The following is a 25,548-nucleotide window of genomic DNA, read 5'->3' as shown; positions in this document are numbered from 1 at the left end:
CATCTCCACCATTATTCAGAGGTATTCATGATATTCTCCACGAACAGAACACAGATATCATTTCAAGTAATTATCAATATACATACTGTGATAATATTTTTTACATATACATATATATATATATATATATATATAAGCACATACTCGTTAATATTCGTACAAATATAATCCTGTTGCTTCTTTTTTTTCCCCAGTGAAATCTTCTAATCACACATACACCAAACATTCTTGGATCTTCCTGAAAATTCAACTCGACAGCCTCTGAAACATGGACATTCAGAACACGTCCTCTAACTACACTCCTTTTTTGCACGATTCAAAATTATACAATATAGTTCCGACTACATAAACGCGTTGCGTAAACTCTCTCTCTCTCTCTCTCTCTCTCTCTCTCTCTCTCTCTCTCTCTCTCTCTCTCTGTCCACGCCTGTCGGAGATTGGTAGCATCTTCGCAGAATAACCGGCCTGTAAGAAGACGAATGGGATGCAGGGGATGCACTGAGGGTGCGCGTGAGGGAATCAGTTGTGCGGAAGGGGCTAACGCCCAGCTGCCCGACAGATCGCGGGTTCGTACGTTCGCGATTACACTTCCCAAAGGCTCCAGATCCAATTGTTAATCATCCTAAAACGGACGATAAGATAAGATCGAGATGTTACCTGTGCGACTCGACCGCTCACCCTTTATATATTAACCTTTCAACATTTCACCTTTTTTTTCAATTCAAACAAATTCTTCTCATTTCTTTAGATTGTTTCTCTGTGTTGAAATAATTTATACCATGTCCGTGTCTTCTCTCAAATTTGTAGGTGGTAACGAACAATATCCATTGCTTGATTCGAGACTAATTTTTCATAATTGTTCCATAAAAATAACGTGTTATCGTGCAATGATATTATCGAACGAGAAACGAATACAGAATTTTGAGTATTGGTGAAGGGAATTAATGATTTCTTCGTATTCCTGATGTAAGTAGTTTTTCAATAATGTGAATATCAAGAATACTTATTATTATTCCTGCTATCTGTTGAGTCTATAGATTCCAATTCACAAAATATCATCATTTCTGCAATAAATATTTTCACTGGCAATAAATATGCATGCATGTATATATATATATATCTTTAATATTGAAAAGAAAATCGATAAAAAATTTTTCTCCAGTAGCTGTATGCACACCGAAGATGAGATCTCTCGTGATCAGCTTCTCCTTTGTATTCTACTTGACTCTAATGGGAGCTTCGACGACGACCGAGATATCCTGCGGCGGCCGCTTGACAACGCCAAGGGGAGTGATCCAGACTCCGAATTTCCCCCAACCTTTCCCCGTGCCGATCAAGTGCCGCTGGGTAATCGATGTATCCGATATTCCAGCGACCAACAGCTCCATCGTCGTCTACTTGACGCAGGTGTACGTGTACAAGGGTCTGAGCTTCACCGAGTACGCCTATTACGAGTCGGAGAGCATGAATTTTGGCGCCACGTTGATAAAGGAGATCACCGAGGGGAACGTGTTCGAATACAAATTCTTCAGGACGTTCAGACCGTTTCTGGTGATCGAGTTCGAGCTCGATCGCCTCGAGGGCAATCACGTACGCGTTCTCAACAATTTGTTGAACGTGTACGGGTTCAATGTCACGTATCAGATGACCGAGGATGTGCCGAATTCCGATTCTTGCTCCGTCCAGCATTGCTCCTACACAGGCAATTGTTTCGTGTCTGGAGATTATACGTGAGTTCTACTTTCTATCTTGACTCTTTTGAAACTCCGTTGAAAGTTCCTAGAAGGGGTATTAATTTGAATGGAATCATCTTTGTTTCCGATATGTTCGTTTATATAAAATATATTAAATAATGGTATTTTATTATTTTATTTATTTAGGAGGGAAACACAGGGAAATACTTATAGTTTTTTCATGTAAGATAGTGTAAGGTATAATTCATTTGTAATTCTTTATCTTGTTTATGTTTACTCTTTATATTTTTATGCAATTATTAAATGCGTATTATGTATTCCACAGAATATTGTTTATTCTCGTTTTTAAACAAGAATATCTCTCTCACGAAACACGTGCTGAATTGGATCAATCATCATGGAAAACTTTCGAAAAATTTCTTTGGTCAATGGTTAAGAGTCAATGATACTCTTAATCTTGTTAATTTTCTTCTATTATAAGTTCGAAGAGAAAATGTGTCAAAGTAATAAAAATTTTTATCCCTACGAATAACTTTGGAAATTTTTCACATAAAAGATAAATATTAACGATAGGATGGTTTCAAAAGATATCGTATCAGTTCATGATTCATTAACGATTAGTATTTCACTAAATATTTCCTATATACATTTCTCTGCTCTGATATATACATATCTAACATGGAATTTGACTTTGTCACAGGAACTTTTGGTGCGATTGTTTCGATGGTTTCAATGGAAAAAATTGTAACGAAGGACCTCTCTGCTCTGACGATAGGAAAAATCCTGTTTGTCGAAATAAAGGCATTTGCAAGTACGAAGATAAGAGACATCTCTCATTTTATCATTTAAAAAAGATTGATTGACAAATCGAGGATATAAAATATTCACTTGTACAAAATCTTGTTGAATTTTGTACTCTGGAAAAAGACAAATTTACTCGAGCCTTTATCCATAAAATTTTCGCTTTTTCTTTGAACAAGCGTTAAGAGAAATCATTATGAATTGTTGCAGACAAATTGGAGCAAAAGCAATGACCTGCGAATGCACCGATGAATACGTCGGTCGTAATTGTGAGATCCATCTTTTGAATACTATGGAAGGTAGGTTTCAATGTTGGTATGGTAAAAAATCTTCTGATGTAGATTAGAAATATCACTTCATAAAGAATTACATCATATAAGATTTGTTAGATTTATTATATTGATCTCTAATGAGATTCGTAGATGATATTTCAATGACTCTGAAGCATTTGAAATTGTGTCACTGGAATCGATACGTGAGGAAGAGCATTCACGAAATCAATGCTTGTTCACAGAATGCAGAATGGAGAATTGTATAATACAATGTCCTCATGAGGAAGTGGCGCAGCAGCCATGCGCATGCAGGAATGGCACGAAAATCTATAATAGTAAGTTTAAATAATCCTCTTTTATTCTTGAGAAATTGGAATTTTTCTGCTTGGAAAATTCATGAAACGAAAGTGATTGATGGAAACTTTTACAGATCGATCGAGATACGAATGCAGAATCAAATTGTCGAACATGACATCCCTGAAAACCGGTCTAATATCACAATACGGCAGCTTGGAATCTTATATCAGTAAACAGGTANTTATTATAGAACTATTAGAGAATTTTTAAAATATCTTACATTAGAAAAATTCTTTTCTTTCTTATCTATTCTCACAGTAAAGTTTTCTTAATTAGAATTGAACGTTATTATATCTCTTAACTGCTCTAATGTATAACAATGTTATATGTATAATTATATAAAATATTGTAAATCATGTAATTTTCGGGATAATTGTGTTTTCTTAATTTTCGTGGCATAAATTAGAATTCGAAGATTGTTTACGATCGTTGTAACAGTAATTCTCTTCCTGAACATTTTCTGACGAATATTATAATTAATATAATTAATATAATTCTAACGTTTCAAGATCTTAGACGTCTTTCCAAGTCTTTTGTCCATTGAATCTTCTTTGATCTCTCAAATTGTTTCATTACAATGTGCTTTTTTGAGCCATGGGATTCAAATAATTCTTTGTATTAGAGTATATCTTCAATGAAAAAAATGTCAATTTCTCAGATAATCTATGTAGTAATTTTGATATAACTTCAACATCTATGTGGTTCAGCGTTGCATTCATGAAAATTGTATACAAAATTGAAATCCTACCAAATTATAGATATAATAAATAACTAAAAATATATGTTTTATAAACAATTTGTTTTTTTATTAATTATTATTATTTGATTAATAGGACTAATAATGCAAATTTCATAAAATTTCAAAAATATTCAATTTCTGAAATAAGAGAATCTAAAATCTTTTATTATGTATTAACAATCAGAATCAATTGTGTAACATTACAATCTACTTTTACACAATAATGATACGTGCCTATTGAAAATCAATGTAACGTTTTAATATATTGAAAAAAAACTCAATTAATATACTGAAAGATAAATTTTAAGTGTTTTCATGACTTATTTCATTCATTATTATAAATATAATGTTAATAATATTGAGATTCTTGAATTTTCCTCGTTGAAATCCATTAATATACTTTCACTTTTAATCAGTTATAATTTCTTTTTTTTCTTTTTTTTATACAAATATATTTTTATATACTTATTTTGATAATACTATTTTGCAAGAGATAACAAGTATATATAGTATATATATAACAAGTATATATATTAGACTATAATACATACATTATATATATATATATATTTATATATATACATATTAAATACAATATTAGTATCATTCAGTTAGAGAAAAAAGTTTATAGATAGGAAAAACTGTCCTATATATCATTTTCATATGTATATATATATATATATATATGTATCCAATCTACATTATGGACTTTTTTCATAATTACTCACGATACAATTATCTGATATCAATATAGAAAATAACTTTCCAATGTTTAATTCTATTGTGCATGTTTTTGGATATTTTTTTATACTTGATCATTCGTTATATTTACCAAAAATGTATCATTATAAATTTATTTCTATTTTAATAATTCTGACATAAAGAGTTGCATTCAATGTTAAAGGAAAAAGTATATTTTTTTATTTTTAATTAAAAAAAAAAAAATAATGTGCTTAAATCGATAGGAAATAAATTAAATTTAACGTATCACACATACATCGACATAATTATTCATCGTTACGTTATCGATTCACGTTCTCGAAACATGACATATATACGAGAAACATTAATGCTATTAAAGAAAAACTTGGTACATCTATTCTTCGAACTTTATTTTTGCACTAATTACTTAAATTGCACATCGTCAGTGAATCGCAAATTGATCCTGATTCAAGCTTATTTGAATTAAAAAATTGTTGTTGATCCTATTATAAAATAGGGGATAACAATAGAATTTTTATATTAAAAAAATAAAATCTGAAATTTTAAGAATTTTAATTATTGAAAGATTTTTAATATCTTATATTAATATCTTTTATGTTAATACCTTTTCTAATGCTTAAAAAAAAATGTTGAATATTTAAAAAAAAATACTTTCTAGTTTTAAGGATTTGGGTTTAGAATCTAAATTGGCTTTTCTCCTTCCCGATTTCTGATTACTTAAACAGGTATATAAGTGACGTCAAGATCAATATTTTTTTTCTTTTTCTCTACTGGTATTTCTACCGACTCGTTTCACTCACAATCAATTTCCAACATGATACATTTGGTTTTTCCAGAAATAAAGTAATTTCATTTTCTTTATGCTCTGCTTTTTATTTTTTTATTATTGTTTTCTATTTCATAATTTCTTTTTACAATGATTTTTCATTATTGTTGTTCGATGACAAAAAAAATTTTTACTTTTAATTGATAAAATGGAATTTTATTAATTACATTTCTTTTTTCAATAAATCGAAATAATCTATTGTCTTTTGTTCACAGTAATTAATTATTTATTAATTAATTTAATAATAATAATTAATTTAATAATAATCATGCAAATCTTTATCGTTATTACTGACAATAATTTTATCAGCATCAATAATGACACAATAAGTGGCGCCACTCCGAAATCCAAAATCTTTTTCGATAACGGAATGAATTTTCCTTCTTCATAAAAATCAATAAATAAACTAAAAAGCTTCTTCTTTTTTTTTCATTTTATTACAAAATTTTACTATATGGTATGTTGTATAAAAAAAAAATAGTTGGATTTTTTAGTGTTATGTGACTTCTAGAAATCTCAATATGTTTCAAAACAGCACGAACTATCTCTGATTTGTGTTCAACAATTCTATCAATAGAACTCTGCATACTTTGATATTTATAGAGTTAATATCATGAATGTGTCTCTTTTAAATGAATTTTACGAAAAAAAAAAAAAAATGTTTTTCCAATCAATCTACAATTTAAACATTTTTTATTGCGAAATTTTATATTGAAAAAATTATAAATATGTGTACTTATAATTGTGTATAAATTGTATACAATTATATATTATTATTTATCTTTATACAACTCTCTAAATCTTGAGAAACGATAAAATGTTACCTTCCCGGAATGATATCTCAAGTCACAATCTTAGTCGTCATAACAAGAATTAATGATTTTTTTTTCGCAGATGATAAGATTACTTGTCGACTCTTATATATTAAAGAATTCAACACCAACTCCAACAGAATCGATTACACCATTTATGGCATTAATTGCATTATTTTTAAAATTTAAAAAGCAAAATCTAAATTTCTCTAGACGAAAATTTTTAAATTTTCAATTTTTTCAATTGTTTTAATAATAAAGTAATTATCGAATAAAAAAATCATTCTTTTTCATGAATATGTTGTATTAAAGAATTTTAATATAAAATTCTAATTTGATATACTATGCAGTAAATGTTTTCAATATTTATATTTATCATAATATTTATCAAAATATGTTTAAATCACTTCGTTCTGGGAATCCTTTTTTTTTCCAGTTTGTAGATTGGAATTTCCAGTAGTCGCTTACGCATACATGTTTCCGAGGTGACTGACTTATCAAGTTTCGATTTTAACTTTTTCTGTAACAAAAAGAAAATTTTCTCTAATTAATAAAAAATAAATTTATCCATACGAATTTGTTTTGTAATTTCCTTACAACCAAATTGATTACGTAATATATCAACTTTCTACTTTATCGGAATTAAAGTCATTATGTATGATTGATTTAATTTTAACACATTCATAGTTCTATTGAAGAATAATATACGCATAAAACGAGATTAAAAAGAATAAAGAAAGAGAAACATTGTATGAATAAAAGAGACAACTAAAAAACAGATGCGATATATCGACGTTTTGTAATTTTCATTAATCGATGATTCTCTGATATATTTTTATATGGATTATTCGCAAATCTGTTCAGTTACAAGGATGATGAAACTAGACATATAAGATTCAATTGTTTGCATCATATGAGCACGTGCTATCGATCGAAGTGTCCTGCCAAGAAAAATGGATGTAAAATTTATTAACCAAACAAACTTGACATCTATCGAGTTCGATATTCATGTATGATTATCGATATAATTTTATTCACGTTTAATTTTTTGATATTTTGAATATGAAGAAAAAAAAAAAAGATAATATTTATTGTAAGACTGTCATCATTGATATACGTAAAAAATGTCATCTCATTCTCAAGTTTCTATCTATTTGACTATATATAAAGAATGGTTATGCGCAATAGAAGCAACATTTCGAACGAATAGACAATCGAAATCTGCAATTCTTCTTTAACAATTATCAATAGCATCGATATTTGCAAAAATTTCCTGCATACAATAATTCTTCCTAGATATTGAAATTAAGCATGTTGAAACTTATTAAAACAATAATAACTAATTCGAAGAATAACAGAAATTTTTGCTTAAATTTACATTTCAAAATAAATTATAGATACATGCTAATTAGCATGACACTATCTATTTATTACTTTTCTATTTTAAAAATTGCTACAGTTTTCATTTTTCATTTTATTTTCTGTTTCCTAGTAAAAATTTTCATAGTGAATTCGTTGATAAAAAACTCTGCAATACATAAATTCGACATGCTTTATCTGGAATATCCCTGAATATATAGTATTGCAATGCATGTTGCTAGGTGGGGGTAAGAGATGTATAAAAGCGACGTGTGTCGATTATCGAGGTCACTCGTCAACTGGAACTGTTGAGCGGTACGCGTGTTTCAACGTGAAAGTTTTCACCATTGCATAAGATTAGTTATCGAGATAACTTGTGCATTTTGACAAAAAAAGTTTCTAAAAGAGATCAGTGAAACAAAAGTGTGCATTTAATTATTATAAACTGGCGATCAAAAACGAAAGAATTCCAACTTTTAGTGAAGTGTGTAAGAGAATACTAGAAAATAATAAATCGACAAGCAGAGACAAATACTCACAGATATGACACGTTGCCAAAGTCTACAATCCTATGCATCGTCTACAATGTCTGATAGGTATGAATTTTCATTTTTTATATGTGATGCTGATTTTACGAAGAATTTGACAATATTATAATATTAATAATATAATATTAATAATATAATATTAATAAATTGCGGAATTCATTGAAACTGTATCAAAAAGTAATTATGAAATTATTATTTTTGAATTAACTCGAAATGTTTTATTTCTTAATAAAAAATATGATATTTGAAAGTACATAATAATACAATAATACAAAATAATATCTAAAAAATGAAAGTTTTATCATCTTTTATTATATGCTTTTGCTTTATCGTCGAATTCTTCACTACTTTAAAAAATAAAAGTTGGAAAAATAACTTGGAATACTCATCTCAATTGATTTTCAGTGGAAGCTTATCGTGGACCGAACAAAAAGAAATATTTAGATATCCTAGAGGCACTATAACGTGCGGTATGTTACCAACATTACGAGCTCTAGCATCCAAGGAATGCGAGAATAATCAGAGTATTATTTGTCTTGTACCTTTCGATACGGATATGGATTCTGCCAGTCACCTGCAAATGATCTTGCTGGAGGCATATTGTCGTGAGACGGGAATTAGAGTGTTAAGAGTATCCAGAGAAAGAATACGAAATCATTTATGTCCTGAAAGCGGCGATTTATCCTGCGTACTCATCTCCAATGACGATCCATACTTCTTAGATACACCGGAATGAATTTGAAACATGTTCATTTATCAAGAATGAATTTTTTTCGACTGGATGCAGTCACATAATCATATCAAGAAGTTCTGAAAAAGAATCATTGGATATTGGATAGATGGCAGAAAACACATCTTCAATAGACATTTTCGATACAGAGAGAGAAATCGATTTTAAAGTTCAACTCGAACAGAGCATATCGATAACGAAGATTAACATTCTAAAAATGACAAAAATTATATTTATATATATCTCGATATATCGCGATAAGCGATTTTAATCGCTAAAATTGTTCAAAGAAAAAGGCGATATGAAAATGATCGATTGTGATCCGTGCAAATACATATGTGTACGTGTATAAATATATATAAATGCATTCGTACACACACGTGCGCGCGCGCGCGCACGTATGCACACACATTTTTTCATTACGATGTAATTGTTAAATCAATAAAATTAATTATATTATATATATTTAATTATATTAAAAATGAATCATGTTACCGTTATGATTATTTTGTAATAATATACATATATGTTACTATAGAAAGTGATTATTTTTATTTATTCCTATAATTCTCTTCTTTATTTTTCCTTTGAACAATAATTGATTACTATTCTTTAAAATGTTATTATTTCTTCGCAGCTTGCAAAATATTTAAGGAATTCTAATATCTCGTTTACGGAGGATTTACAAATCCTGAGCGTGACGTGAGTAGGTACATTAAATGATAAAAAGTTCCATTTTCTTTTTGTCAAGATTTTTAATGGAAGTAAAGATATATTACATATAAATATATATTATAATAAAAAAATGAGAATAATAAAATGTTTTAATATAATGAAATAATGAAATATATTAATATTAATAAAAAAATATTTAAAAATTTAAAAATTATATAGAAGATAGTTTTTTTATTCGTTATGTAGACCCACGTCGGAAATTACTTTCCACTTTTTCGGAAATTCTGAGGATGGGGATAAAATTCGAGAATCGCTCAACAAATTGGTTCAACGACGACGGCTCAGTGAAATTTCTCTTGAATCGACTCATTTTACTTTTCAACAAAAACCTACGCTCAAATTACAGGTATTTATGTATCATTGATCTTCCTTGAATATATTCTTTATAAATTGATCTTACTTATTTTCATTGACATTCCTTCAGAGTCTTAAGCTAAGTAAAGGAAATGAACACGAAATACATCTAGGAGATCAGATCATTCTTTCTTGCGTTGCTCAAGGCAGTTATAACATAAATTTCACATGGTACAAGGATAATATGTTAGTGAACATGAATAAAGCCATCAGGTGAACAAATAGGAAATATTATTATAATTTATTAATCGAACAATTAAGTAACTAAATGAAATAATAAAAATACCGCATAAAAATAACTTTGAACGGCAATAAACAGAAAAATTCTTATTTTATAGGGGAATTCGATATAAATATTTTTCCAATGATGGTTCCGATCTACACACATCAGTATTAACTATTGAAAAAGCAACTTTACTTGATGCTGGTCAATACACTTGTCAAATAGTTGATTGGGGCGTGCAACAATGTAAGAGTATTTACATAGACGTGAGAGATGAACCGGATGTAAAGGTGATGCCAATGAGCGTCACTATAGATAAGGTAATTTTAAGAAAAATTTTTTTTATTTAAATAATAATTTAAATAATAATTGAAATGAGTATTTTTATAAACTGATTCTTTTGTCAGGGAACCAATATACAATTAACATGTATGACGCCTAATGTACCCAATATTGGAATAGGATTTGGTTGGACAAAGAACAAAGTTCTATTGAAACTAGAACTTGGTAGTGAAGTCTGGGAAGATTTATATCCGACTGGAAGTATATTAAAAATTACAAATGCACAGGTACTTAATTAATAACAAATTATTCCTATTTTTTTTTTTATTTAAAATGTAATATTTTTCTTATGTTTATTACATTATATTTTTAGAAATCTGCAATATATACTTGTAATGTAGCAGACAAGTTTATGTCTGTTCGTGTACAAGTTGTAAATCGAACATTAATACCGATTTGTTTAAAAGAGAAATCCTGGGGTTTAATTTGGCCAGATACTGCTCCTGGATCTGAAGCATTATTAGAATGTCCTCAACATTTTGTGGGTAAAACAGTATCCAGGCTATGTTCAATGAAAGATGCCACAACTCCTGAATGGCAAATACCAGATTTTTCTTTCTGTTTATTTGAACCATTAGTTATACATTATAATAAATTTAAAAGCTTAACTTTAGGATATCAAAATACAAGTGGTTCTGAAACAATTTTCCTATTTTGGGAAATCCTGCGAACTCGTAATTTACCTCTCTATCCCGGTGAAGGAGATCGTATTTTAAGTATTCTGACAGAAATAGAACGTTATCAATATCACATTGATCCATCTGATTTATATGCCTCCACAGAAACTTTGATACGAATAATTAGTCGTATATTGAACGATGAAAATTCAATTTTGAATCAACAAGTATGAAAATTTAACTCGTACAAATTAATAAACAAAAGAAATGCATAAACTTTTAATTTTCAGAAAGTTCTATTGCTTCTTCAAATCATTCAACGAAGTTTAATACATTGGTCCAAGATGACTATCCATCCTTATAAGCATTTATCCTTTTCTTCCTTGGTAGTAGACGTTCAAGAACTACAGCAACATAGTGGAGATAGTATCACTCATTCTCTTCAAATCCCTATAGATGAATCTATGTAATTAAATAACGCACACATAAATTAACATAAATTAAATAACGTTTGTTAAATACCATTATATTTATAAAATATCATTTATTTCACTAAATTATTCAGGTATCCAAATTGGTACGAAGATAAAACAACAGTGCGATTATGGAAGAAACGGCAACGTGGAATAAAATCTAATAGTACCTTATATGGAATAGTAGTCGTTTACAAAAATATATCTCATTTTTTTCCTGCAACATATGTTAAAGAACTTGAGTAAGCAATGACAATGTTAAATTTTACTTTCTATTGTTGAAATTATTCAATTCAAATACTTTTTATTACTAGTGATGGTACAGATTTGGAATTTCGAATAAATTCTCGAGTTATCACAGTAGCAGTGCCTACTTTCAATCTAGACAAACATAATAAAATCTGGGTAGATCTACAGCTAAAACATATACAGAATCAGTCAAATTCGTGGAATTTGTCTTGCGGGTTTATGGACGTTACAGGTTCCTGGGATCTGAACAATTGTATCGCCAATACATCTCCAAGCGATGCTGCCACGCATTGTCTTTGTCCTAATAGCGGAACTTTTGCAGTTTTCTTAACAGCACGTGCTGTAAGAGTAAGTTCAAATAGAGATTATTATATTTTTTATTTTATTTTTATTTTATTGATTAATATTAAATTTTATTGAATTATTATAAAATAAAATTTAATAATATAATTGTCAGGTAGTACTTGCAAAAAAAGAACAGACCACATTCATCGTGATATTTGGATGCGGTGGTTGTTTAGCACAATGTCTTCTATCCTCTTTGATCCTTGGAACTTTTTGGTGGACAAATCAAAGCTGGATGAACTTTTTAAAGCTTCAGTGTTGCTGTGCTTTAATCGGAGCAATGGCTGTTTTCATTTATGCCGTTCATAATGATTTACCAGAGGTAATTAGAACATATTTGCATTGATTTTAGGAACTTTTTATAATATTAATTTTATTTTAGAGTTCCTATGCGATCGTGGCAATAACTTTGGAAGCTTTTCTTCTTATTGGTATGTCAGCGCCGGTATCAGAAGCTCTAATCATTTATGCTGGTCTAACTCAAGTTCGATCCAGTCAACACTTTCAACCTACCGTTATTGCAGTCATTACGGGTATAGTCATTCAAATAATAATAATAATTAATTAAAATCCACTAGATTTGTATTAATTTTTTTATTTAATATAGGTGTCCCTATCTTAGCCGTGTTAAGTACAGAACTCACACATAAGAGTACCGGTTGGAGACACGAATCATGGTGGTTAATTTTTGGCAGTGGAGTTTATAATATCTTTGTTACTTGCGCGACAATGATGTTTCTTATATTTATATTATTATACTTGGGAATTTTACACAAAGCTCATGCTCTTGTTGAAGAAAATGTTATGAAAAAGGAAGCGATAGACATCAGGTATAATTATTTATACAACTTAAAAAAAAAAAATTAAAAAATAAAATATTCGTTTTTTTTTTTAGATTACGAATGCTTCATCGAGCTGCCATAGTCATTTGTAGCATCATTGCGACAGAGACTGCCTCCATTTTTTATATAAATTCCACCTCCATCATTTTTCATTATATATTTGCTTCTCTTTCTTCTGTCTTGGTAAGTGCATTGATAATTTTAATTGAATAAATAAAAGTTTTATTTCTAACTATGACTTTCATAAATTTAGGGTTTTGTTATAATGATGATGTATATCATAAATGGTGAATTGACTACGATTGATTTAATCTTACGAAAACTAAAATGGAAACAAAATGCAGAAGAAGAAGAAATAACATCTGAACCGATAAAGGGTACTTATGAAAATTATATCATCTATTAATACATAATATACATAAATAAGTGGATTTTATATTTACTTAATGAAATAAATTTATCATCTTACTAGTGTGTTCAAAAAATAGTGCAGAAGTGGAGAATGACACCGCTCCACCTCTCCAATCATCTTTGGGTATTGGAGAATCATATTTAGAAGTTCGCGGGATTGCAGCGGGTAGTATAGACATGCGGGAATTCATCAACGAATCCTCGTCTTCATATTCGAAATCTTCCATTCCCATTGCCAACAGATTTCTACCAGAGATTCGCATCGATCATTCGGATGATATAAACCTGGAGAATTATAGCACTAGTCCGCGAAAGTATCAAGAAGCTATCGCGTTTGATAGTATAGTTTCTTCACGATCATCGCATTATGTAAACGAGCCCTATACCACGAATGAATGTTGCAGTTTCCGGGAATTTGGTAAATTCAGAGAGTCTCAAGGACAAATCTTCATTGCACACAATCCGTCGTCAGAAAGTTCAGCAAAAGTTTTATGCAGCGCTGATGTTGAATCACGTTTAAGTGGGATGCCAGATGTGACTTTGGCCGTGAAAAAAGACGTTGAATTATCCGTGCCAGATCTAAAAAATAGGGAACATGTGAACGTTATTCCCGATATTGCCAACACCACGGAACGTAAACAACCTGATGGTGAAGAAAAGGCACCTGAAATTGTGATCACGAACTGCGAAGCTACAGCAAGTGGTATGCTAGATCGTATTGCACATGATCTTGATTATCTGTTAAATCGTACCCATTCGGATGGAACATAAATTTGGTCATCCTGCAAGAAATTGATTCACTGCTCAAATTTATTAGAAAACATAATTCCATTAAGCATAATTCATGTAATGTTTAATGGATATATAACTTTAACTTTATCATTTATGAAATTTAATAATGTGCTTAAATGAAATAAATAAAAATCATTTTTGGATATTTACTTGATTCAGAAGTATATTATAATTAAAAAGTGCTGTTCAAAGTAAATTTTGGAACTCCTTTGGAAAGGAACTCCCTTTTATTTTCTTTTTTATTTATAAAAGTTAAATAATAATATATTATGTATAAAAAATATATTATTCACAATATTTATATACATGATATTATATATAATATCAAATAAAATGAAGAAGATTTTATGACCGAATAGTATTGATATGATTGTGTATATATACATATATATATATATATATATACAGTTAATTTTTTTATAATTTATTTATTTAATTTTTAATTCATAATATAAAAATGGAAAGATTTTTAAATTCTTATAATATAAAAAAGAAAATTGAACTGAAACATACAAGTTTAATGAAAAAAAATTGGATTGAAACATGTAAGTTAATAAATAAAAATAAACAATGGTACTTTTAAAAAAAAATTATTATGATTATTACCATATATATGGTAATTTAATATAATATAATTTTCATTTATTATTATTTATCGTTATATTTCTTTACCTAATAATACTAATATTATAAAAATATTATTTTAAACTAAAAAAAATTATAAGGCAATCTTTTATATTCTCATTTTCATATTCTCTCTCTCTCTCTCTCTCTCTCTCTCTCTCTCTCTCTCTCTCTCTCTCTCTCTGCTTCTCCATCTCTCTTCTCCTCCCTTATTTCATTTTATTAAACATTTATTAAATATTTATACTATGTAATCATTCTTTCTATTCTTAAAAAAAAATCTATCATAAAAGAAAACTTTTTGTAAGAATTTGTTTTTATTAGATTCCATCCATTAGAAAACGTTTTACATTAAAAATTTGTTTACATCTCATTTTCTTCATTTTTTTATACAAACTCATGTGAATAAATTTTTACAGAATTTTTATAACACTTCAAAATCCATATCATAACTCCATACTTCCATTCTTTTTCTTCTTTCTTTTCCTTCTATCAATATTGATTTCAATACAAACATATATAGGAAAGTAAAAAAATTGAAATTAGGAAGACAGGAGTGACAAGTTTCAATGAACGAAAACAAATTTTAGGCAGTGGAATTCCGAGTTATAGTATTTATTTATCACTGTCATCGTACAGCCCTTTTCAATAATATCCATTCATATTGATTCAGTCATCATCGCACTTTCATTTTTCCGGTTTTTTCTTTTTAATAATTTGAATTATAAAGCTATACATTCAATTTTTATTTCAATAATCTACTTACATATTTAAGATCAAACTGTATGTTATCGGTAATAATTGCTGCAGTTACTTCATTTATTTTTTTCTTTGTTTTGCATCTTCGTTTTACCTCTAATAATTAATTAGTCATTTTTTTAGTGAAATACTTCACTGAAAATTTCATTTTTTTTTTCATTTGCCGAGGTATGAAATCGGAGCAATATTTCTTGGCCAAGCATATGTTATAAATGCAAAAAGATATAATAATAAGGTCGGTGTTAGTTTGTTAGCACTCGAATATATCTATATGACTAGTTTTCTGTGTCAACAGATTTTCTTAAAAATATAAATTATTTACAAGGATTTCAGCTAATTTTATCGAGATTTAATAATCTTGGTTTAATCACATCAATAATACCGAAGTATAGGAGAGCCGTGGCTGTATTCGATTATTATTTAAAAATAAAAGAAAAAAAATGAATTACAAAATGATTATATTTACATAATTTTTATATTACGTTTTACTGAATTTTACATGCGCTACTATCTTTTTTTTATTTTTATTTTTTTTAATAAATAAATTTTTTATTTATTTTATTTTAATAATTGAATAGAATATGACAATTTGGGTTAAGATAAATAATATACATCGAATATTAAAGCAAAATAAATACGATATTCATTAGTTTTCTTTATTTTTATTATTTTTGCAGTGATGTATGATAAAATTATTCTTTTATATTTAATAACAATTAATCATTTCCTCCAGTTAGTTTATGTCAATTTGTATATAAAAATAAATTTTTATGATATATTCCAATTATATAAATAAAGTTATTTGAAATAAAAATTCCAATGAATTTAAAAATTCACCAATAAAATGGCCTTTATTATATTTTAATCTAGTAACAAGAATCCATGATTTATGATTTATGATAATTAGATGCTATATGATCAACTAAAATAATATAGCGCATCTTTTATTTTTATTTAATTAAAATTTATTCAATATGTATATCCTAGCTTTTAAAATTAATATATTATTTAATTTGAAAAGAAAAAAAAATTACTAGATTTAATTTTAAGTAGAACATATGAAACATAAAAATGTTTGATTCTACCGCGTTAATATTTTTTAATCTATTGCTTTAGCCACGGCACTCTTTTTCTTTTTTCCATTTTTTATTTTTTTTCTTTTAATCATTTAATTTCATTCTTTCTTCCTGTTTACTTAAATATAAAAATACATAGCCAGTCTATACATAGAGCGTGCAAAGTGGCACAGTGAACTGAGTTACCAAATATCCTGGATGGTTAACTACCACTTTCAGCATTCGACGGTGGTTCCATTTCATCGTGACTTCTATTCGTGTTACTTGACATCGGGAGACATGAATTTTTTGGCAGCGGGTTAGTTATTACACTATCACTATGAGATGTTGTTGCATTATACATAGAATTATCAAAGTGTTGTAAGCATGGAAACTCTGGACCAGGCAGCAATAAAGTAGTTTGAGTAGGAAGATTAGTTAATGACACCATTCCAGGTGTCATCATTTGTTTGTTAAAACAACTTCTTAATGCCTCTTCGATTAAATTTGCTATTTTATCACGATCATTCTATAACAAACAATAAAATCTTGAAACTATTATTTTTTTTTAAAAATATGTAATAAGATAAATACCTCATTAATAAATCCAAAATGTACAAGCTCCTGAGCGAGAAGCATTGAAGTATCTAATTGACTCACAGGACATGTCAATTGTCTATTCATTTTGTCATCCATTCGTAATAATATTGTCATCTATAAAATATACTAGTATAAGAAATACAAATTTGATAATTAATATTAATTATTTTATCGCATTGTGTTATGTACTTACAAGTAATTCACAACTTTCTTCTCTAGGTTTAACATTACACATCATATTAACTACTCTTCGAGATTCTACATCCACCGGTTCAGGTGTTACTGATTTCACTGATTCAGTAACTTCAGGTGATATTGCTCTTGGTCGAACAGGTGGTGGGAGTTTCGCCATAAATGCTGTCAGAGGATATATACCATACCTGTTGACACAAAAAATTAATATGATATGATTAAAAAATATACAGTTTTTTAATAAATGTATGTTATGAATTTGTGAATATGAATTATCAAAAGAATAATCATAGATTATCGATTTTTAACTTTTCACTTTACTTTAAAATAAAAAGTGGAAAACATTAAATTCAATTTTAATTTGAATTAATTTTTTCATGTTTTTTTTGTACTATCTGTACAATATAAATTTATTTAAATATAATTATATTTGATATCATTTTTTCGAAATTTTTAATAAAAATAAAAAAAAATTTTTAAATTTGATTATAATAATCTCATAATTATAAAATAAAGAATATGAAAATTTTATTTTTTATATTTTAATGAGTCATTAATAAAAATCACAGATTGATAAATATACAGAATATAGATATTTTCTCTCTATAAAATCACTCTTAAAAATTCTATACAAATTGATGAGAATAAATTCTATTAAGCACAATAAAAATATATCTATTAAAAGTGAAGAATATTTTTAAATATCTATACAATTTTATATATTCATGATATGACTATTTAATACTCACTTTACATCTTCCACGAATTTTTCTAATTTTTCTGTAACAGGAATATCACTTAATCGAATCTGCTGCGATGGTCGACTTTGATACTTAATTTCCGCAACTACGGTATCAGGACCATAGAGCCTTTGCAATACTTCATCCGTTATTGTTTCTGAAATATTAGCTGAAGAAATAGAAAAAATTAACCAATTTATAAAAACTATCATTTCATCAATATTCCAGTTTTATTGTAATGATTTTTTTATCTATTTTTATTATTATAAAAAAAATATGTGTATTAAAAATATATAATAATATCGCATAAATTGTCGAAATATTATCTAATCAAATATGGAATAAAAAATGTAATTCTAAAAAATAGAATAGAATTTCTAGAATAGAATAATCCTAGAAGTCTTAATATTTTTCTTTTTCAATGACTACAAGTGAAATACAGATATTTGATTTAAATTTTGTTATTTTGAATATGTCAGAGTAACATTAACTCATTTTAAGAAATCAATTTTTAATAAATGATGAAAATAGTTAATGTGACACTATTATGAAATATATTTTGAGAAATTGAAATTAGATAACAATAATATTATTAAACTTACTGGCTGAATTAACCAAAGCATGAGCAGCAAGTAATTTTAACGAATGTACTTCAAATAAAACTGGATGAAAAAGAAGCTCCCTTGCGCTTGGTCTACTAAGCGGATCTACTTGAAGACATTTTCGAATGAAATCTTTTTGTTGGCCATCATCTAATGATTCTATGGTTTTTCGAACGTTATCATCGGTCACGATCGTACCAGTTTCTCCGTTACCCTGAATTTCTAACGCAGCCATTTCCAGAGCACACATTCCAAATGAATAAATATCAATAGCAGGAGTTACAGAATCTAAAGAATAAAATAAAAGATATTATAAATTATAATATATAATAATAATATATATTTTTATGAAATAATTCACATACTTCCATATTCAGGGGCTACAAAATGCATATTTTTCATATTTGCTCTACATGTTTTAACATGATGATGAATTGCATCAGGAGCCACTGTAATAATAATGAAAATACATCATTATTTTTAATGAATATACTGTAAATAAGCACTCACAAAATATGTATATTTCTAAGTATTTAAAAAAGTATTTAATAAGTTAAAATTTTTTATTTAAGTAGTAGTATTTTTTATTTAAGTAGTAGAAATTCTATATTTTTTCAATTAAAAATTAATTAAAAAAATACAATTCACACAATGTTTTTTTTTTTATTTTTTGAATATTTTTCATAATATATAATTAAATTAATACATAAATTGCTAGAAAAATTGTGTTGTAACTGAAAAATTATCCTATGAGTAACTTGAGTCCTCACACACATATTTGCATGTATATATGTATGCATAAAATAAATAATATGAACAATAAAAAAATAATTTATAGTTTATTTTTAAATAATTCATATGATAAAATTATTTTATAAACAAGAAAAATAAAATTTGTTTTATTAATGAACAAAAACATAAAAGTTAAATCACAATGAAAAATGCGTGTAATAATAGTAATCATAAAAAAACAAAAAATATTTTAAATTCTTTATCTTTTTTTTTTATTACTCAAAAGATAAAGAAATACACTATATTAAATAAATTATAATAATAAATTAAAATCAAATAAATTGTGAATATCTTTATATAAATGACAATCAAAATGTAAACACATACGCGCGCGCGCACTTTTATATAGATAGATATTACAGATATATATAGATAATACTTACCTTTATATGTCTAAATTACTTAGCTGGTAATATACGATGATTATCTGCCAAATATATTTTCTTCAAATTCATCATTTTTTCATTTATACCAAAAGTCGTTGTTATTAATTGATTTTATTCTCTGGATAGATGAAAGTACGATAGTACTTCCTCTCTTTGAAGACTTTGCTGTGTTTTTTTCATTATCTAGATTAGTCTATTTGCTACAATTAAAAATGAGGACTCAAGTTATTTCTAATATATAAAATGTAATTTATACACAATCTTTCCAAGAATTTTATCTTATTAATATATAGAATAAAAAAAGAAATTATATTTAGATAAAAGTGAGAGGAAGAAGGGGAAGGAGAGTAGGAGGAGGGAAAGAAAGAAAGAGAGATTATAAACATTACAATGATAACAATAACATAAAATGATTCTGAATATCTGATGCAAAATGCAAAATTATTAGCAATATTTGATAAAAACAATATCTCAATTTTTTCATATAAAGTTTATCATTAAAATTTATTTAAAGAATAATTCTTGTTCAAATATTATTAATTTTTTTATAGATTAAATGATAATCTATTCTTTTTGATTATAACAATACTAAATTATAGTATAGAAAACTTTTTTCATAATATATAAATATATTATAGCTTTTTCACACATTATTATATTTTATAATAGAATATTCAGATATCTGTTTGTTCAATTTAATTATTAAATAACACACAATATCATAAATTAAAATAGAAATTAATTAATTAAAATAGAATAATTATAATATTTATTATTATGAATTAACTTATTGCACGAATATTGAAAAGACAGATATAATGGCAATATATATATACTTTGTCTATTATATATATATATATATATATTTTTTAACATTTATAATCCTATATTGTGATTTATAATTTTCATCCATGAAAAATAAAATTTTCATCTATGACAAATAAAACTATTAATTTTTCTATAGTCCTGTGAAAAAGGGAAAATGCCTTGCAAATTCTTATTCTAATATAATACATGATTTCATTTAGAAATAAATCTTGAATACCTATGAATAGCTTTATGATATAATAAGTATTGTTAACAAAATATTTTGATGTATAAAGTAGAGAAACATTAACATATTTTTTTGTACATAAAATTTTTCTCATAGAATAAAAAATTGTTTATATTTTGTGAAATAATTGCTTACCCGAACCAATTTTTACAAGTCCATTATGTTGAATAAATATTGTGTCACAAGTGAGATTTCCATGAATAATGGGAGGTGAACAAGAATGCAAATAACTGAAAAGTTAAAAATGATTAATACATTTATAAGAAAAATACATAAATAAATAAGCAATATAATTTAAAAGACTTATGATATACAAAGAATTTCTTTTTCATATTACCTTAAAGCAGAAAGTATTTGAGTACACCAACGTTTCCATGCTTGCAAGGGTAATTTTTTGACATTACGTTTTGTTCTTTTTAGGAACTGTTTCAAAGACCCAGAAGACATATACTCAGTTATGAATATGACCTAATAAATAAAATAAATAAAATTATAGTAAATAACATATTTATTTAAAAATTCAAAATTAATTTAAACTTTAATTTTTTTATTTCATACCCGAGGTTTATCATTATGGGTATCTGTCCAATACCTATGAAATTTAACAATATTAGGATGTTCCAATTGTGTAAGATTTTCAAATACAAGTTGTATTTTTTCTTCTTGTGCTTTGAAGTTTTTCCTTTCTGAAAATTGCACTTCATTCCAAACAACTTCAACACCTTCTTCTGTATCCATTGCCAAATAGGCACAATCGATTCCTGGTACATCACGTTGTTCCACCTAAAAGAAAATAATATTATTTACAAAATTATTATTTATTTTATTCATATAATTATTTATAAAAAACTTAAACTAAAAATACATAAAGTTTACTTCATTATAAAAATATATTATTTATAATGTATAAAAATTATATATGATAAAAATAAAATCAGATTATTAATATATCTCAAAGAAACTATAGATATATATATATATATATATATAGTACATAAATATATAGTAATGATAGAACACATTATTGCAATCATCTATTTTAAAGTTATTTAAAATATAAATCAAACAATTTCATACTTATTTATCATTACATTAAAAATGTATGACCTTGCTTCCTAATTTAAGAACGGGAAGTAATTTATAGACAGAGATTAAAAAATATTTAATGATGTGATAATGATATTAAAATAAAATTATATTCTATATTCAAAAAAATATATTCAAATAAAATATATAGTTTTCCTTTAATTTTTTTAATAAACATTTTTTTTAATTAAGATTTTGAATAAAAAAATACATAAACTATGTTAAAGAAATAACTTGTTTTTTTAAAATAAACATACCTCCATTTCAGTAACTTCGTTTTCACTGCCTCTGGCTGCTCCAAATGTAGAGCCTTCGGCTAATGTGGATTTAGAACCTACATATACCTAACATAAAATACATAATAAACATAAAACAATTATTTAATAGCATAAATAAAACATTTCCATTGTTTTAACATTATTAAATTCTTGTCTTCAAATATAGAATAATAAAATAATTTGATAGAGTAAAACAATTTTATAAATATTTAATTAATTAACAATTTAACTTTAGAATTAATTTTAGAAAATCATCTTTAGAATGAAATATAAAAAAAAGTACTTTTATTAATTTTAATATCAAAAAATTATTATAATCTATATTTATAATTCAGAAAAAATTTATATTTACACAAATTAAGAAAAATGATTTTTAATTTTTTAAAAAATAAATAGAAAGATTATTATTTATATAAATATTATAAGAAGATTATTTTTATATATTAAAATCATAATATATATATACGAATACGTAATAAATTAGAAGAAGTTTTAAGAACAAATTAGTAGAAATTTTTTTCTTATTGCTTCAGAAGAATCAAATATTAGATGAAATTATAAAGCAAATAGTTTTTAATTTATAAGTTTCTGATTTTTCTGTATGAATATTTAATAATTTTTACGTTATCTATTTAATACAAAAAAATGTCTCATATACATATTTTTAAATTAGACATAAAACAAAATTACATAAATTACATTTATATCCCAATGTTTAAGCTATTTATCTCATAATTTATACAAACATCTTAATAGTTTATCCAAATTGAAAACTATACGAATAAATAGTATTATAATAAAAAATTTTTTTTATTCTTACATTTTTTGTTTATTCTATTATTTTTTTCATAGAAATAACATGTAGAATTATAATTTCTATGAAGAGAACAACGTTAAACTAAATATTTAAAATAATATTAATCAGAATAAAATTCTAGTCAAACTGATAAACAAGATATAAATATAAATAAATTAAAAAAAAAACATACCTCTTCGCGGCGTTTGAGCCACCGCCCGCAGGGGCTCTCTTCCAGGATTTCACTCTCATCTTCTGAATCTTCACCACTTTCCCGCGGCGACTTGTGCTCTGGGTCCGTGCTAGAGCGACTCCCGGGCATTACACACGCGATTAGTTGAAGGAGCAGCACCGAACAGAGCACAACACGGTCAAACTCATCGGTGGTAATTCAAAAAAGTTACCTTAATATTGCATCTATTCCACCACAAGTACACTGCTAATAATACGCACGTAAATGTTAACAAAGAAAATGAGGTTCGGAAGTGAAGCACAAGCTGCACTCACAGTGACACATGCAGCGACAACCCGTTGCAAGGAAACCCGAGCTGCGATATTTCTGATCTTACGCAGTCACACGTATAGACTGACACTTATTGGTTTCCCTTAGGGTTCAGCCAATATATTAGACATCGTGTGGGTCATTCGCAAATCACACTGTCAAAATAAACTCTCTGTTATGAGTGAAATAGCTTTGATATGACACACACTCTAGTATTCATTTTCGCTCTGTCTTTGGTCACGTTCGTCCAGTATGGCGATTACCGTGTACCGCACCCTTTTCAGAGTCAATACAGCGACATCTATCAATTGTCGTGTCGAGGACCAATTTCAATCTTATTGAAGATAATTTAAAGATAAAATTCCCTGAACTGATCATATTCAAATTTAACAATGTACACATTCTTCTATGTTATCGCATAGTTTGTGCTCAATTTCTGAGATATGAATAAGAAACATCAAATTGTTTCAAAATTAAAAATTTAAAATTAAGTTTTTTAAAGAGACATTTAAAGAGATGAATTTCTTATAAATGTAACTTCATTAATAATAATATAACATTTACTCATCATTATATAGTTATATGATTATTATATTAATTTCATAGGTGTTCTTATTTATAACACAATATGATATCTATAAAAATGTTACCTTCATTAGAAGGTACAAAATTAATTGTTCTTGATGAAGGTTTGGTGATATTATAATAAAATATATACATATATATATATATATATATGTATATATATATATATATATGAGAAAAATATTTTGCAAAACTATGGTTTAATTTAAATGTTATAATTAAAATAATGTATATTTATATATATATATATATATATATATATATATATATTTATGAATAATATATAATTATATTGATAATAAATAATAATAAATATATTTTAGGAGTGAATGCAACATATGCAAAAATACTAATTGCAGGATGGATACAAATGTGGAAAGAGAATGATGATAATCGTGTATTCAATTTGTTATTATTTTCCAGTCCAAAATCTTCATATCAAAATGAACATAAAGTTTTCATATCAAGTAACATACATATTTCTGATTATTATACTATTAATATTAATGAATTTGATATAAATAATATTGCTAAAAAAGATTTTCATAGATTAGAATATATTTTAAAAACTACAAATGAAAAATCTATAGTAATTATTGATTGTTTGACATCTTTAATTTTATTTATTGGTTTATCAAAAACTATGTGGTTTTTAAAGAAATTAAGCAAACAAGTATCACAAGTAATTTGTATTTATAAACGTGATTTTGTACAAATTAAAATACCTTGCATTGAAACATTAGGAAGTACATATGTAAAAATACAGAAATTTTCTAATTCAATGATAAACAAGAATTTTAATTATATAGTAGAATTTGTGCATCGTAAAATAAATGGAGGAATTTTGAAACAACAGGAAATAGTAAATCAAAATATCATATCTTATGAAATTCAGTCACAAAAACTTGAACAAAGCAAAAAATTAGATTCAAGATGTGAGAAGTTGAATCAAATTGAATCTTCATTCAGGTTAGAGACAAGTGAAAATGAAATAAAACAGAAAAAAGAAATAATATTACCATACATATTTAATCCAAATATAAATATATCTAAAATTAATTATCAACCAGAAGATATAGATGATATTGATGAGGAAGATCCAGATGATGATTTATGTTTCTAATTTATATATATTATTATATTTCATTCTATTAATATATATTCAAATTATAAAATTAAAAAATTATATTAAAAAAACTACTACTATTACAAACAAAAAATTTTATTTTTTATTCTATAATATAATATTTTCA

At 26.5% G+C, this 25,548-nt stretch overlaps 4 protein-coding genes across 9 annotated transcripts; 3 read left to right on the top strand and 1 right to left on the bottom strand.

Moving 5' to 3' along the window:
• Nucleotides 1-415: 415 nt before the first annotated feature.
• Nucleotides 416-14,553, top strand: LOC122718031. 4 transcript variants are annotated; one of them, XM_043942686.1, is made up of 21 exons: nucleotides 416-966; nucleotides 1,166-1,730; nucleotides 2,395-2,505; nucleotides 2,706-2,794; nucleotides 3,010-3,102; nucleotides 3,198-3,301; nucleotides 9,499-9,563; nucleotides 9,783-9,942; nucleotides 10,021-10,163; nucleotides 10,289-10,493; nucleotides 10,581-10,742; nucleotides 10,829-11,359; nucleotides 11,423-11,598; nucleotides 11,698-11,847; nucleotides 11,920-12,202; nucleotides 12,312-12,521; nucleotides 12,582-12,732; nucleotides 12,807-13,029; nucleotides 13,095-13,224; nucleotides 13,295-13,418; nucleotides 13,514-14,553. In XM_043942686.1, the coding sequence occupies exons 2-21, from the start codon at nucleotides 1,183-1,185 to the stop codon at nucleotides 14,221-14,223; spliced, it is 4,368 nt and encodes a 1,455-aa protein (XP_043798621.1). In that variant the 5' UTR covers nucleotides 416-966; nucleotides 1,166-1,182; the 3' UTR covers nucleotides 14,224-14,553. The 4 variants fall into 4 exon arrangements, with proteins under 4 accessions (XP_043798621.1, XP_043798620.1, XP_043798622.1 ...); XM_043942685.1 differs by having other exon boundaries at nucleotides 1,163-1,730; XM_043942687.1 differs by having other exon boundaries at nucleotides 550-566.
• LOC122718032 lies at nucleotides 7,880-9,396 on the top strand. The gene is made up of 2 exons (XM_043942688.1): nucleotides 7,880-8,179; nucleotides 8,537-9,396. Exons 1-2 carry the CDS (start codon nucleotides 8,127-8,129, stop codon nucleotides 8,865-8,867), a joined length of 384 nt encoding a protein of 127 aa, XP_043798623.1. The 5' UTR covers nucleotides 7,880-8,126; the 3' UTR covers nucleotides 8,868-9,396.
• A 2,167-nt stretch (nucleotides 14,554-16,720) lies between the features above and the next one.
• Nucleotides 16,721-23,979, bottom strand: LOC122717886 (nuclear receptor-binding protein homolog). Its single transcript, XM_043942373.1, has 11 exons — nucleotides 23,402-23,979; nucleotides 22,392-22,478; nucleotides 21,607-21,831; nucleotides 21,386-21,516; nucleotides 21,184-21,278; nucleotides 19,182-19,265; nucleotides 18,817-19,104; nucleotides 18,224-18,383; nucleotides 17,476-17,662; nucleotides 17,277-17,396; nucleotides 16,721-17,211 (listed from the first exon to the last, which is right to left on the bottom strand). The coding sequence occupies exons 1-11, from the start codon at nucleotides 23,528-23,530 to the stop codon at nucleotides 16,906-16,908; spliced, it is 1,812 nt and encodes a 603-aa protein (XP_043798308.1). The 5' UTR covers nucleotides 23,531-23,979; the 3' UTR covers nucleotides 16,721-16,905.
• Nucleotides 23,980-24,141: 162 nt separating this feature from the next.
• On the top strand, nucleotides 24,142-25,495 carry LOC122717888. Of its 3 annotated transcripts, none has more exons than XM_043942376.1 (3): nucleotides 24,142-24,243; nucleotides 24,317-24,372; nucleotides 24,619-25,495. In XM_043942376.1, the coding sequence occupies exons 2-3, from the start codon at nucleotides 24,339-24,341 to the stop codon at nucleotides 25,416-25,418; spliced, it is 834 nt and encodes a 277-aa protein (XP_043798311.1). In that variant the 5' UTR covers nucleotides 24,142-24,243; nucleotides 24,317-24,338; the 3' UTR covers nucleotides 25,419-25,495. The 3 variants fall into 3 exon arrangements, with proteins under 3 accessions (XP_043798311.1, XP_043798310.1, XP_043798309.1); XM_043942375.1 differs by having other exon boundaries at nucleotides 24,317-24,399; XM_043942374.1 differs by having other exon boundaries at nucleotides 24,170-24,399.
• The last annotated feature ends 53 nt before the right edge of the window (nucleotides 25,496-25,548 follow it).

This window comes from Apis laboriosa, unplaced genomic scaffold, assembly GCF_014066325.1.
Source record: "Apis laboriosa isolate Shangri-la unplaced genomic scaffold, ASM1406632v1 scaffold5_cov152, whole genome shotgun sequence".
NCBI classification, from domain to species: Eukaryota; Metazoa; Arthropoda; class Insecta; order Hymenoptera; family Apidae; genus Apis; species Apis laboriosa.
This window is presented reverse-complemented; position numbering and strand designations above follow the sequence as displayed.

What these genes read in the sequence shown, in the direction of transcription:
- LOC122718031 (XM_043942684.1), top strand. Translation starts at nt 1,099, where the DNA reads ATGCATGTATATATATATATATCTTTAATATTGAAAAGAAAATCGATA. An exon ending in TCTTTTGAATACTATGGAAG is followed by an intron (nt 2,795 to 3,009) that starts GTAGGTTTCAAT and finishes GCTTGTTCACAG; the next exon opens with AATGCAGAATGGAGAATTGT. An exon ending in AACATGAATAAAGCCATCAG is followed by an intron (nt 10,164 to 10,288) that starts GTGAACAAATAG and finishes CTTATTTTATAG; the next exon opens with GGGAATTCGATATAAATATT.
- LOC122718032 (XM_043942688.1), top strand. Translation starts at nt 8,127, where the DNA reads ATGACACGTTGCCAAAGTCTACAATCCTATGCATCGTCTACAATGTCT. An exon ending in TCGTCTACAATGTCTGATAG is followed by an intron (nt 8,180 to 8,536) that starts GTATGAATTTTC and finishes ATTGATTTTCAG; the next exon opens with TGGAAGCTTATCGTGGACCG.
- LOC122717886 (XM_043942373.1), bottom strand. Translation starts at nt 23,530, where the DNA reads ATGCCCGGGAGTCGCTCTAGCACGGACCCAGAGCACAAGTCGCCGCGG. An exon ending in ACGAAGTTACTGAAATGGAG is followed by an intron (nt 21,832 to 22,391) that starts GTATGTTTATTT and finishes ATTTTCTTTTAG; the next exon opens with GTGGAACAACGTGATGTACC. An exon ending in ACTTGTAAAAATTGGTTCGG is followed by an intron (nt 19,266 to 21,183) that starts GTAAGCAATTAT and finishes TTATTATTACAG; the next exon opens with TGGCTCCTGATGCAATTCAT.
- LOC122717888 (XM_043942375.1), top strand. Translation starts at nt 24,339, where the DNA reads ATGATATCTATAAAAATGTTACCTTCATTAGAAGGTACAAAATTAATT. An exon ending in ATTAATTGTTCTTGATGAAG is followed by an intron (nt 24,400 to 24,618) that starts GTTTGGTGATAT and finishes AATATATTTTAG; the next exon opens with GAGTGAATGCAACATATGCA.